This window comes from Thermobia domestica, chromosome 5, assembly GCF_964235325.1.
Source record: "Thermobia domestica chromosome 5, izTheDome1.hap1.1, whole genome shotgun sequence".
Lineage (NCBI taxonomy): Eukaryota > Metazoa > Arthropoda > Insecta > Zygentoma > Lepismatidae > Thermobia > Thermobia domestica.
Genome location: NC_137458.1, coordinates 83,401,657 through 83,417,465, shown reverse-complemented (window position 1 = coordinate 83,417,465; position 15,809 = coordinate 83,401,657). Strand labels below are relative to the sequence as shown.

General features: G+C 32.5%; 1 protein-coding gene across 1 annotated transcript in view; it reads left to right on the top strand.

Moving 5' to 3' along the window:
- Window positions 1-15,809, top strand: part of LOC145685156 (uncharacterized) — a 72,759-nt gene that overhangs the window by 25,307 nt on the left and 31,643 nt on the right. Inside the window, exons 5-7 of the mRNA XM_081757509.1 lie at window positions 1,888-2,051; window positions 10,210-10,309; window positions 13,722-14,001. Of these exons, the coding sequence (XP_081613635.1) occupies window positions 1,888-2,051; window positions 10,210-10,309; window positions 13,722-14,001 (544 nt within the window). The remainder of the gene's footprint in view (window positions 1-1,887; window positions 2,052-10,209; window positions 10,310-13,721; window positions 14,002-15,809) is intronic.

Sequence of the window (15,809 nt, the reverse complement as noted above, 5' to 3'; positions counted from 1 at the left end):
AAATAATCGACACTGTCGAAAGAAAGAAACGAAAGTTTAAATATATTGACTACACGTTGCCTGTACTAACCCATGGTAACTAATTTTATATAATCTATGAAAAATGCAAGAAAACACTTATCAATAACAAATATGAACATACAGAAATGTATTTTAAAAGAAAAATAACTCATACTAGCCGAGATTTCATTCCGGTTTGTTACATGCAACAAGCTGACACAATACCAACTTATCTAATTTAGAGCTTACAAAACGGTTTCCTAATCTTTATTTATACTGCACATGTGAAACAAAGCTACGAAATGACATTTGCGTATAAGTTACTGCTGTGACTACATCTTTCAACAACTAGGACTCGTTTCGTAGATTTACGAAACTACTCCTTTAATCTTCGATTAGTCCGAGAAATATGTTGGTGCAAGTGTAAGTTCTCAAGATTGTGGGTTGATTCTTGTTTGGTCTTCATCTACAGATCATATGCTTTTTATGGAAACAGCAGAGACTGAGCCATAGATAGAGTTGCGAGTTTAATCCTGAATTAACAACACACCTGTTATGGTCTGTGTAGCTAAGTGAGTAGGGTATGTGGCACTCATTCTAGATGTTATCGATTCGATTTCCAGTTTGGATTTAAAGTTAGGGTTTCATGGAATTAAGTATTGTAACTGGTTTTCGCGATTGCTATTGAAGAGATGTATCATTTAAAGGGGTAAAGTCCCATATAGAGTGAAGGGACAGTTGAGAAAAAGGCAGCTTGTTTATCCTTAAGTGTTAAAATTTCATTTATCTCCACGTCTTCCGTTCTTTTCTTTCCCTCTTCGTTCTTTTATCCTCCTATTTCACTTTTTCCACACTTTATCTGTCTCTGCATCACGCATCCTCTTATTTCCCTTTTCTTTGCTTTCATTCCTATCTCTCCAAACATAACGTGAAAGAAGTTTCTTTTCTCTACCTTGTGATTTTCTAAGTGATTCTGAACTATTCATTTTTTCTTGATTCAAATCGGGGAGTGTGGTGGCATGTTTTGTTTTAGGTCATGCCTATACTATCATGTTTGTTGACAAACTTACAGGTGTACACTGAAACAATTCTGCTGGAGGAAAGAGCTATTTCTTATAGCTCCAACATCCACAAACTTTAGTCGTTAACTTTTCATCCAATTTTATTACCTCCCAGGTCGAATACTTTGTAATATGATTTCATCTCTTGGAGTGCTTTAAGTTTAGAGATTCGAAATTTTGAATTCGACTTTAGTTAACACTAGTTCAAAACGTATTTATACTTAGTTTTAGTATCTAATATTTCACCCTTCCACTTTTTCCTCCCTGCTAATGAAAATAACAAAAAAAAAAATACTTAAACACAACTTCAATTATTTTACATGAAATGTATCAAATTACATGTGTCTATCTTTAAAGGAGTTTCATATGATCATCTTATTATATCGCTCTTACGCCGCATCATCTTTGGTTTCCTCTTTTACTTCTACATTAGGTGAAATACCAAAAACGCTGAATCACGTCTTTAATTATTTCAAATAAAAACTTTTAAACAAAAAATTGCACCCAACCTAAAAAGATTTTAAGATGAAGATATTTTATAATAATTATAATAATTGTATTCCCATTTCCTCTTTTCCCCTCCACATTTTCCGAAATCGTTTGTTTCGTAGGTAGTCTAGATAATTGTCCTATGTTCAGTTCTAAATTAAAATTTCTAGCTGAAGTAATTTAGTATCTGGGTTAATCAGTCAAGGAGTCAGTCAGCCACTCACAACTTTTTTCGAAAAAGAGATTAATCGTTACACGCACAATGTTGCATGATTATACATTGATGCGTAAGTAAAATTCATATCATAATATTAATTTAATCTAATTTCTTATTTAGAGATGTAATTTAATGTTCGGCCTCACTCTTCATTTGCAGGTTGCAAGTAATCCAAAGGTATCAGTAGTTCATGGTTATACAAAATTTTACTACGAAAAGTACCCAATTCGTACGCAGTATGGACTTTGTTTTGCAGCTAACTCTGCTCTTGCGCATTCCTCCAGGTAATATATACAATAATATACATTATAAAATTTAAGTTTAATATTAAATATAGAAACAAAATTTAGCAATTGATTTAACAGTAATTGATTTAAGAATATTAACTATAGTTTCTAGATCTTTTATTTTCTTCCAGTGAAATCATAATTTTTTGTATATCAAGTTAAGTGTCAGATGATTGCAATTATATATTACCGAAACAGTTATAACTGTACTTCCTTGCTCCAATCACATTGTTTTTATTGACGTTCGAGAAAAAAACGGAAGTAGAAAGAAAAATTGGATGTATTGAAAGGAGGATAAGCGAAAAGTATTGAATACATTGTACATCGGTCAACGTTAAGAATTCGTTGGAAAAAGTTGGTATTATTTTGAATCTTTCGTATTAGGAATCAAAATTTTTCATATAATACAAATCATTGTAACTTATTTGTACTACAAATATAATAATATAAAATCTATCAAATTGTACTTTTTGCAGAATTTATTTTACAAGTAACAGATGAAACACAGTACAATAAACAGCCATTTGAAACATAAAGCAATGAAATAAATCATGGAGCTAACGAAAGAGCATTTTAAATTCCTAAAGTTTCAGATCTCCCTTGCTAGAAAATCAACTGAAAAGCGTATAAAATCATTTTAGGAAGAATAATATGTTCCAAGTCTTAGAGACACTCAATTTTATAGCAACTATCGGCCGTTCTAACACAGAAATGCAAATTGCAACTGAATGAAATCAAATGACTATAAGTAACATCAACAAAAATGTTGAATTCGCTAACGCTTTCATCTTTTCGTATTTTAGATTAAAAACTATATGAATCAAAACTATTGTTAAAAGTGTCTGTACATTTCAAAAATACACCCTAGTACATATCCAGAATGAAGGACTATAGGTTTTGTGTTTTTGATATTAACGTGCTTTACTCAATAGGTTGAAATGCTCACTAATTTTATACAAGCTTTGTCATGTATTTTGCTATAAAATCGATTACATATTTGTAAGGTGAAAAACATTTTACTAATATAAAATTTGGAACAAGAAAAGGGTAACCGAAACGAAGTATTGTTGATTTATTTATATTTGTTACACAATGACATGATCTAGAATCACATATCGTTAGTTCTGCGCTTGTAGAAGGAAAATAAAATTTAGTTTACCTCAAAGCAAGTCGTTCCTCAAACAACTACTAAATAATTACTATATATCCCTAGCCTACATGGGTGATGTCTTTTCTTCTTGAAAAAATTCATTTGAAATCAAGATCGTGGAGATCACATTATGTACAAATCTGAGTGATGTCGGAATATGACGTGTTTTCTTGCAACGATTAGCTGTCACTGTTGTTTTGTTGCCATATTTCTTCAAAATAATAAAGTTCGATCACATCTTGACTTGAAATCGTCGTCAGTATTGTTACTTTGCTGTAATAGAATTGTATTTTGTGCACATTTAACGGGAATAATACTACATGCTTTGTTTACTGACCACACCCATACCAATTACTGCAGAGATCATGTCACTTATAGCTAAAACAACGGCTACCTATGTAATATGGATCTTGATAAAGATTTGCTAAAACACGTCTATTATACTCCATGCTGAAGCATCTGGAGTTATAATATAGGCTCCAAAGTCTTTCACTCTACCACCAATACTGTAACGTTTAACACGAAATTCGTTCGAATAATGCAGTACAATTTTCTTTGGGGAGACTAATACTTTACCAAACATATAAAAAACATTTTCGTGAACTGGAAAACCAAACGTGAACTGCAACATGGTGTCAATAATTTTTCACGTGTATATAAAGAAATCATTATAAATTCATCATTAAAAGAAATAATTAAGAAATTTCGATTAAACATGGAGAAAGCATTTAACTATTCATGAAATTACTAATAAATGGATTATTAACAACATTTAATGATTTTGGTTATTTTATGCCCACGCTGAATTTTTCTTGCTATTTGAATTGTGATTGAGACAATAGAGTTGTAACATGAGGAAACACTGTATTGAAGTTCTCAATAGGTACAAAAGTAACAATAACTTTGCTTTGAGTTTCTAAAGAATATGAAAGGTTTCTTTATATTCCTTTGTAAAATAACTTCTTTATAAAGACCAAACTCAAAATTACACGATTATCGAAAAGTTCTGCCAAATCATAGGCTGATTCTCGAAAGTATCCGTGAGTACATAACGAATGCTGAAGTCCAACGCTAAATATTTCTGACGTTAAATATTAGCATCTGAATACGGATCAACTCTGTCGACACCAATGTCAAGGAAAGGAGGCACAATTCTTGTAAAACACAAAGAGGCGAATCCGGTAGATTGTGGTATCGTTGACAAATTTTGCAACCTTTGCATCTTTCTATAACAAAATTTTCATGTATGAAAATATAAAGAATTTAGCAACAATTTGTATTTTGTTGTAAATCCAGAGAGTGAACTTCCTAACATTAAACAATGAGATGATTCAAACAATTTCTCATAAACCAGTTGTGAGGTCAAAGAACAACTGTATACCAGTTCTTCGTCAATGTTTAAGATGCAAAAGCCCATCTTCCATCTCATAACGAAGTGCCTGACGTTCAATTCCATAATTTTACGGTGTTCTCATCTCCACAAATAATAATATCCTTGTAGCATGAATCCTTGTGTTGTCCTTCTTTCAGTTTGTCGTTTTCTTCTATAACAAAGACAAGGGGATCTTTTCAGTTATTCTGTTGTTTCACTTTATTCCTTTTGCAATCAACATTGTGACGAAGACTGTCTGTAAGACTATTGTAGGTACCCGAAATATGGAATATAGTATAGCTATACGTTTCAAGCTCTGTCAATATGCGTAAAAACTGTGAAACACTCTTTGTTTCACGTTAATAGACTAGGGATCAACCATCAGTACGAAAATAAAAATGACGACCTAGTAAAATATCTAAAGCTCGCAAATTAAGAATCAGTGTAGCTAATTCCAACTTAAAAGATGATAATGTTTCTCTCATATCTCGTGAACTATGAACTATCGGAACAATGGAGCATATTTTAAAAACCTTTAAATTCTAAGATTGTGCCTACCAGGCTATGGATACTGGCATCTGTTACGACGTAGACGGCTCTGTGAGGCTGAAATTTCATCAGGGTGGAGGTAGATAACGCCATCTATTTAAGTATTTCAAATTGGTCTTGTTGTAGAGAAGCCCGTTTATTAGGAACGTTTTCTTCAATAAACGTTCTAAAGGCTTTGCTTTAAAGGCTAAAAGTTAGAAACATGGTTTCTAACAAACGAACAGAACCCTAAAAACCTTTCCAACTGTTTTTGTGGTATCAGGCGTTTGTAAAGATGTATAAATATTTTGTAATTTGCCCAGAAATTGAATTAACATACTTCGAAACATAGTGTCCAATTCCTGCCAAAAAATATTACCAATTATACCTTTTCAGACAGTGGCAGTTGAGAAATCTCTGATAGAGGGCAGTACTTCATAGATACTCACTAGCATTGGAACGCATCAAAATATTCTGCATTGGCATCACTGGAAAGTTAAAGGGTTGATCTTTGCATTGGTATGCAGCATATCTGATACGAACCAACAAGATTTATTCTTTCTTTTAACTAATGTAATCGGATAATTGTAACTACTGTGGCACGGTCTAAAACTTTTTTGTTTTAGTAACTGCCGGACCTGTTTGTAAATAGCATCCCGTATATGAAACAGGATCAAAAATTGACGAATGTATACTGACTTCTCACATTTAAGCTGAAATCCATCCACGAAAGCACGTGTCTTCGTCAGGGGATTATCATCTTCCGTAACATTGGTACAAAAATATTAATCTTTATTCTGAACAGGTTTGCCAAGGACTTTATTCTTCTATAACAAATATTGCTGAGCTGTCGGATCTGACAGCTAAAAATATGAATTTACATTGTTAGCAACAGTATCTCGTAGAAAACTTATACAGTAACCATTATTAATCTATTAAGTAACAAATAAACTCGATACCCCAATACATCAAAACATTTTTCCACTTAAATACATGTTTTAGAACATGGCTGTAATCAAACCGACGAAAAAGGCTTGTAAAATGAAACCACTGGCATAGCAAACTCATTTACACAAAATTGACATTAAAATTTGCAGGCAATGCAAATTTAAAAATTTTACCAGATCTCGTAACTTCCAACGTTAAGTCATATCAACTCAAATTTGAGTTCTGTGCTAATAAATAATCCTTTCCTAGAAGGTAGTGGGTGGGAGCTGGAATGACAAGAAAACGACGACAAAATACGTGAGAGCCAAGTTGAAACCGAACTAAAGCTATTTTGTTCAGTGTTAAAGTATTCCTCGAAGTACCTTTCAGATAACTATGAGTCACATAAATTTAACAAAGCAGTACCATTGCTTGACAGATGCATAATACCTTGTGATCCTGAATCCAACAATAACAGACTCCTTTTTTATTAAACAAAAAGATTTACAGAAATGTTTCAAGGAATCTAGACTACATAAACAAAGTCTATCATAATTAAGAAAATAATAAGTTAATTAGAAGTATTAGATGGATAAATCCAAAAGTTTGTCCATGAAATCGAACCCGCAGCCTGAGACTAGTAGTATGGTTAGAACATTACAAAGTCGACTCTCAGCCGCTAGAAGATGGTTTACACTCTCATCAGATTCTACGTTGTTGTACATAAGGTAAACACTACAAACTGTAAGAAAGCCTTATAAGGTACGAAAACATTTGTTACGTTGTATTAGATCTACATTTATTACAGTCATAACAGAAACGTTTGAGAAATTAGGTAACGTGAAACGACTCTGAAGGATGCCTAATTTACGGCCACTACAGAGAAAGTTTATGCCAGAGAATCATGAATGTGAACAGGCAGGGAATCATGAACGTGAAAATTATTCACTTCATGGTGTTTCTGATGACAGTTAGGACTTCTCTCCGCATTTGGAATGTTCAAAGAACGTGCACAACATCATGTTAAGTGCCTGTGGCTAACCTCCAGGAAGGTGTCCGATGAAATTGTTAATATCCGCGCTCCAACGTAGATGTTGGAATGAAAACTGTAATGCAATGATATAGTTCATAATGATAATGATAGAACGGAGTTACTAAATGCCTTTTTCTGGGTAAGTGCACTTTGAAAATTGTTCGGATATAAGCTGAACATTATTTTGTAATGCTACAAAATGGAAAACTTGCATGTATCGTGGATTTCAGATTATGTCGTGAATGTGTTTCATCAAACTTTGAGCTGGAATACGCCATAAGGGAAATAAAAAATAGCAACCAGGACCTAGAGTTGAACGGTATTAACCAGGTTATGGCATATGCTGATGATGTAAATATAATAGGGGATGATAGGAGAACAATAGAAAGAAATGCAGAGATCTTATTAAACGCTTCCAAGGACATGCTTTTTGAAGTAAATGCAGAGAAAACTAAATACATGGAAGTGCGTCGGGACCGTGATAAGGCAGATTGTGGAGGCGTTAAAATATTAAATAATACTTTTGATGAAGTGGATACTTTCAAATATTTAGTATCAATATTAACAGACGAAAACCATATGCACGAAGAAATTTAATGCCGACTAAAAGCAGGGAATTCGTGTTACTATTCGGTTCAAAATCTTTTGTCGTCGCGAATTCTGTCGAAGAATTTGAAGCTTAAAATATATAAAGCGATAATCATGCCTTTTGTTCTGTATGGTTACGAAACATAGTCGCTTACTCTCAGGGAAGAACATGGACTGAAAGTATTCGAGAACAAGATCCTGAGAAGAATATTCGGAAGAAATTAGAAACGCTTTCAAAATCTTGACTAGAAGACCAATCGGAAAACGACTACTAGGAAGACCTAGGCGCAGATGGGAGGACAATATTAAGATGGATCTCACAGAGATAGGAATACAAAGTAGAAACTGAATGCAATTAGCTAAGGATAGAAGTCAGTGGAGAGTCTTGTGAATGCGGCATTGAAACTTCGGGTTCCATGGGCCATAGAGTTTTTTAAATTAGTTATGTGTTTCATCACAAATAACAATTTTCTATTCTAATAGCGTAAACAAATTCTAATATCGTGAACTCTCTCAATTTTTCTACAATGTCATTTATCATGTTCCTCAAAATTGAGTATTATCCACTGCTCCGATAGGCTACTTTATCCTCTCTAATTATATGTGATAGTGTAATTTTTCATTAATATCTGCTCACTCGTTTCCTCATTTGATTACATTATTTTTAGTTATTTCTGAACTCAAATTTCCGAAACCAAAGGCACAACTCAATGTTTACTCTTATTTGAAGCATTTATGACTTTTTAATTTCTTAATTTTATAGAATCATGTGTCTTTTTGTTTATTTAGATTATATACAAGGGGCTAATAGATACATTTTTATTTGTCGAACTTAAAAATGTTAGCTCTTTATGGATATACAATAATACAGTTTGAAACTCATTGTATGTGGCATTCAAAATGATAAAAGGAACACAAGATGGGTGAAAGCGAGTAGGTGTATGTGCAATACACTATACAAGAAATCATAAGAAAAGATGCATTACATGTATCTTTTAGGAGTATACGATTTAAATTGTAGCCTATAATCACATGGAAATATTCTTGCTCGATATATATATATATATTCTTGATGTGTGTATTTTATTTACAGAAAATGTATGGAATTTGGTATGAACATTTTCTATCTGAAAAGTTGATTTGACTTAATTGAAAAGACTCAGAAGATATCTATATTGATTTTTTGTTGAGTTAAGCTTGTTAAGTTGAAGTGACCTTAGTTTTAATGTAAATATATCAATTACTGTTGACTGATATTTGTTGAAATTTGGTAACTAAATTTATATGGGGTGGCCATTTCTTGACATGTCAATGCTCCAATAACCCCTAAAATTAATAATAAATAGATAACGCTGACATTTTGTATCATGTAATTATCTACACAAGGACATTGTTTAGCATAGTATATGATACCACCAGGTTAAGAGTTTTGTTAACACGACATAAAGCTATATTTTTCAAATGGCAATACTACAAATTATTTCATATTTCGAATCTAGATGTAAGACGAAAACTTACAACACCATATTTTGTTATATAGTGATAGATACTAGAACGCTACAATATTACATAACATCGAGAAAACAAATAATATTTAAATACTTCTCGGCGGGAGTTCATGTGGTTCGAATTCCAGTAGGTAGGATCCGTCCCGGAAAGTCCCGTCTCATATAGCTCCGCAGCTGAGAGGAACGTTAAACTCAAAATCAACTCAACTACAGTTATAGTGCAAGTGAGAAGAAAGAGATAATGTACATTTAAACCACTCTAGAGTTAGATATTGCTGCAATTATGTGATACATTTCGAACAAGTAGAAGAGAAGTCACAAGAAATTGAAGAGTTGGCTTTTAAAAAATATCCTTTTATAAAAAAATGATAGGATTAGTATTACATCGTAAACAGTTTTTAATATACATTATGATCATAATGCCATTGTAGGCAGTTTGATATCTTAAACACTTCCAGAGATATGAAGAAAATGCTAAAATGTTATAGGTTATTTAAATGAGAAAATTTGTGGGAAACTTTTAAAGCAAATTTTGATTTTTTTTTTGTAATAACCTGACGTAGGCCATTTGAAAATATATAATTTTATGTTGGGTCTGCAACACTTTTAATCTGGTATTATCACAGAGTATGTCAAAAAGGTCCCCACTATATTTCTGTAATACACTATTTCAGTGGTTTTATCTATTAATTTAAAATTTACACCATGTCTCCCTGCTATATTTGTATGGTACAATATTTCAGCTGTTTTATCTATTATCTTGAAATTTACAACGACGTATCAAGATAAAGTATCCACTATGAATACACTTTGACACTTTTCAGGTTGGAAGAGAACTGTTGCCCAATGGTAGGGTGCTTAGAAATGTAAAGTAGATAACAACCTCTTACTCGATATTCTCGGAAATTTCCCATTTCTTTTCCTCCATTTTCTTTCTACCAATTATTACATAACCTTTCACATTCGTTAAGAATAATTCGTATCCTATTGCCTAAAAAACACAGCCGTAGAACTTAAACATATAAATTTAATTTCATTCCATTTTACAGTTTAGTCAAGAGCAAAAACCAAAAGGAGAAAATTGAAATGTTGGACATTAATCGTGTACGATTTTCATATTTTGTGATGAATCCTTCTATAAACCTCAAGGTATGTTTATTTCTTAAACTGAATAAATTGTTGCAAATTTATATGTCAGAAATTTTCCTTTGATTTATTCACATGATGTGGAAACTGAATTTAGTTAATTTTATTTTATGCTAATAATGTTATTTTATTTAGATTATTAAAGTATTTATATAATTTCATTTGATTTTTTTGAGTTAAACGTCATTTTAGCAGAAAGGTTATATGAGATATAAATCTGCAGATAAAGGTAAGGTTCGAACTACACAAACTCCGGCAGGGAATTGAATTTCTCACGAGAAAAATGAGTACACTAAAATATTTAGATAAGTAGAGATATAAGCATAAGTGCTAATACAGGAATTTACTATGTATTTCTAATAAAAAATTACAAATAGCAAAATCTTGTAGTTACGAAATATTCAGTAATATAATTATCCATATTGCATGCAATTAATAAATTGAAACATAAGGTCAACATAAGAACTACCAGTCTACTATGTGTACAACATTTTATTAATCTTTAAAAATATTAAAATAGTATCTTGACGTACACTGCTTTGAAAATTATTCAAGGTTTCATAAAATGTTTACTATGGCATAATAGCTTCACGTACCATTAATTGAGAAATTTCGTGATTGTGTTTCAACAGTTACAATTGCCATTTGATTTTCTGAAGTATCAATGTGTGAATATAATACCTTCTGATAAACTAAAGCTTATTAACGATCTTCTGAAATATTATTAGAGATGTTTTCAAAGTAAGATCTGTTTCACGATAAAAAAAATATTACAACACATTTCGAGTATATTACATTTTTAAATTGTACATACATTTAAGTAATTTTCAACATAATCTTCTAGTTTAGGAGATCCACATGATAAAAGGTTCTCGTCTGACTGTGAGACCACAATTCCTCCGACACAGCGTTTTAGACAAGATAACATAAAGCTGGCGTAAAATTTTCTAACAGTGTCGAAATGAATTATCTGTCTTCACAAATTTTAATCTCTGTCACAAGCACAAGACCGTTCATGATTACAAAAGATTATCTAGCCCTTCTTAAGCAGACTCGCCTACTTATAAAATTTACTATTAGAAATGGCGCTTGAATCATATTCCTCACAGCTTTGGTGATGGATTTCCACTGATGGTACACTTCTTGCAATCAGAGAACGGTTTATAGATCTTATTTTGCATTCAATGGGCTACTCGATCTTCTTGAAGTGTTCCCTCACACACCGTAAAAATAAAACGCTAAAGATGTTATTCTGAGTAGTGTATATTTACCGATAAGCTCTGTGCATGTGAACATTTATCACTGTGATTTTCTTAGATATTTTTAAAAAAGACCTTACTTTGAAAGCTGTTCTTGTAAGCGACTCAGGAAGTAGTATAAATTTAATTCGAAATTATGTTTCTGTATTGTTTTCGTTAGAAACAGTTGACCCCTCGTACTAAGCACTGAAATGAAGGGATCATGGCAAGCTTGTCATCACTCTTGTCTCACACGATACTGTCTAGTCCGCCTAGAAATATTGTTAGAAATATTAACACATTAAAAACTCTTGCAACTACCTAAATCCGGAATAAAATGCGATATTTAGTGACCGATTTTTAAAAGCTTTAATTTCTTCCATTTAACATACATACTCTCTGAGCCTTTACAATCCACATTTAACATGTCTTGTTTTATATTTGTTTTTTTTTCAGTTAGTTTTTCTTTAGGCATTTAGTTAGGCTTCAGTTAGGTTTCTTAAACAGCTTGTAAGAATTGTGGCACTTTTTGCTTGCTTTTATGATTGAACATGCCATCCCGAAAATAGTTTCGTAAGTTAAGATGTTTTTGTTGTTTTGGATACATAATGTATGATCTAAGCAATATTGGACATCTAGGCAATATTGCCCTTAATACTTTTAGTTATAAGTATCAATAATTTTATAACTATAATGTCTCAGTTTTGGTTGTCTATTTACTTAGCTAAACATTATATACGCTTCAGTTGCATGCCTGATAAAGCAGAATACCAAGTACACCCCATGCTGGTGAAATTTTACTACAACTATATGTTTTCTCTATCAAACATACACTAATCAGGTACTATACAATTCGATCAGTTTAGCAGACAGATCTACTCCCTTTATGTTTTTGTTCTATTCCTTCACATTTCGGAAGGGAATTTCAATTTTCTTCTTCTCTACATAGTTTCTACTTTTTACAGAGGAAAGGGAATTCTTCTTTACAGAAGGACCTTGCCATGTTCACAGTATTGTTGTCTACTCACTTCACTTGTATATACAACATATCCTGTGAAAAGGTATAATTGCCTCGCCCATGTTTCATGAGATTTGTGTCAATTTGAAAAGACAGAGTTTGTTGAAATTTTTCCCACTGTTTCTAGAGACTTGAAATTCAGTTCTTAGGAATAATTTATAATTCACATAAAGGTTATCTAAATAAATATTACGGCTCACTGTTAAAAGAGACACTTTTGAATAGAATAATGAAACTTGACAACCAATACTAAATGTGACCAATCTACCGATAAACTCATCAGCGTTATATTTCTGGTTTAATGAATTGAATCGTATTACTCCCATATGAAATCTTTAAGTTTTGCGTCCTACGATTATGCCGGTTAGGCTAAAGGAGACGCTCATGATGAGAGATGAGTGAAAATGGTGAAATGAAAATGTGAGAGGAAATGGGAAAACCACGAGCCACGAGCACTATGTTTGTAAACCACAAAGTCCAAATAGCGCGAACTGGGATCGAACCAGGGACCCCAATCACCGGAGGTGAAAGCTCTACCACTGAGCCACCGCTCCCCCCTTATTACTCCCAAATTCCTTTTACAAACAAAGTATTAGAACCACCATGTGTGAGATTTGTTCAGTGCAAATTACCAATAGTATTAGATTATCCAAAATAAGTGTAACTTTGAACAGTTTGTCAGCTGCGTCCATATAATTTGCATGAACAGTAAGGTGCAAAAGCCAGCAAGCTTTTGAAAATGTTTCAAACTAAAAATGTTTGTAATTTTTATTTCACGGTTGGAAAAATTTGACCAGTAATCAACGTAAGGCAGCAGATTAATTATTCCCATGCATTTTAGGACATTAATATTTGTTGTCAACGTTTGTCAAGGTTGTTAGTAAAAATGTGTGTCCCTACCATTCCCATCATCATCCGTTGGGAATTATAAAATCCTGCATCGAACTTCAAGGAAGTTTTAAGGTGCGATAGTGGGTTTCCAGGGATTAAAACATTGCCCGTTTTATCTAATTTAATACCGTTGGTTCTAGTTTCTGGTGAATAATGCACTTGCCTTTGATCATGTTGGTATCAAAGGAGGCAGCTCTAAATATATTAAAAATAGTTATGCATATTTGTGATATTTGTGTAATAATTATTTGTTTATTTATTTCTATAGCTATTTCTGAACTCTGCGACTGAATATCCTCAAACCTCAGTAAATTATTTTGTATATGATGGGAAAGAAATGATTTACCTTGAAATACTAGAAATGTTTCCCATAAGAAGTACTCCAGAAGTTAAAGAGCTCTCAATCGTACAGAGGAAATGTTTATTTCAAGGCGAATATGATCTGGATTTAAGTAATTTGTATACACCAATTGCATGCAGATTGCAGTGCGAATTCAAGAGTTCTATAGATTACTGCAAATGTGTACCTCATCTATTTTACAACAACGGTAATATTTAGTTTCTGTAGTTAACTACAAATGCATATTTATAACCACAGATTATATTTTCTGCAAATGGTCTCAATTATTCGTTTTAACAACGAGTACTAAATATTTGTGATCTTTGTTCACACATTGGTTCATAATTGCTTCGTACATATTTTAGACTGTTATCAACCACAATAAAAGTATACAAAATAGGTTGGGTTTTGAACACTTAAAGTTCTTAGGTATACACAAGTTTACAATTTTAAATTGCACAGGCTTTCTAGTAAGTCTGGATACTGATGGCATAGTAGAATAAAATATATAATTACCATAACCATATATGAGTTTTTCCACAAACATCTCTCCTTTTTCGATACATGTTATAGAACTGATATCAAATCTTAAGGTCGTTTTCTGGAAGTATTATTGTTTGTTCCCGTTCGGTTCACTTCTAAGAGCGTGATGCATATCAGTATCAGAGTCAAAATTCTTCCTCTCAATTTGGATTTAATTTTGTGAAATAGAAAAATGTTTTCTGGACTTGGCCAGGAAAGCATGAGTTGGTTGGAAGCCAAAAATTGTTCAATAAGAATCTGACTGTACCAAAGCACCTTGTCGTTTAGAAGCCACTCGTGAGAACAAACAACTTTCGATCTCACACATCGAAATCTCTTTAACAAGAGCTTCATTGTAAACTGCTGGTGTGATTTTCTGCTGATATATCCAGTTGAAGAATACAACGAACATCGTCTTCACACGTGGCTTAAGCCACGTATTCTTCGCCTGCGGAGAATGTTTTCTGGCCTAATCCGCTAATTGTGGTTTGTGAAAGTTTGTACGCATGAACACAGTTGAGATTGTTTTGAACCAATCAAATTGAAAATGTGATTTCATTTTATAAAAAGCTTTAAGTCTTTAAAAGGTTTATTTGTATTTCTACAAAGTATTTTCTTAAGTATCACATCTTAAGAGTTAGATGTCTTTGAATAGGAAATCAAGTATAATACCTTACAGCAATTTAAAATGTCATACTCTTTCAGAGAAATGATATAGATTAATGCAGTTTGCAATCCTTCTTAAAACAATGTTCTGATGGGCAATGTTTAAAATTATCGTTGCTTTCCTTTACTTCTGCCTAAAACATTATAGTAATAGCATTTCGTAGTTGTAATTAGAATATGTTCTTCCAATTACATAATTTTAAGCTAATCAATAAACCTTGCCTATGTTCATCATATTTTCTAAATTCAAAATATATTTTTGTAAACATTATTACGGCTGTTCCGTATTCTGAAAACCATCTATGTGTTTTGATCTGATATTTGTCTAAGTATGCTGATAAAAAAAAAACACATGTGCCGTACGTAAAAATGTTGGTTACATATATACATCCTGTAGCTTTGGACTTAACGTACAGCACACGTATAGCTGAGAAAAGTACATTTTATACGTACTTTCTGTATAAGTGTTCAGAATAAACGTACTTCCTGTACTAACGAAAGAACTGTATATGGGCGGTTATAGACGAATCATTTTAGCTCAACATCTTGTGATTAGTTTAAAAATCATGGGGCCTTATAAGAATGGGACATTGAGATTAGATGCTTTCGGTTGTAGCGAAGAACATACTAAGAGAACCCAAAAATCAGAAGTGTGCTACGGCCGCCATATTGAAAAATGACAGCCGTAATAAACCCAATTTTTTAAACTTCTGATCAATAAAGGAAATACCTTATAAGCATGGGGCTATATTAATAGTTGCATTTTGTGGAAGTGAAGAACATATTGAAATTCTCCCAAAAGCGCAAGTGTCTCATGGTCGCAATATT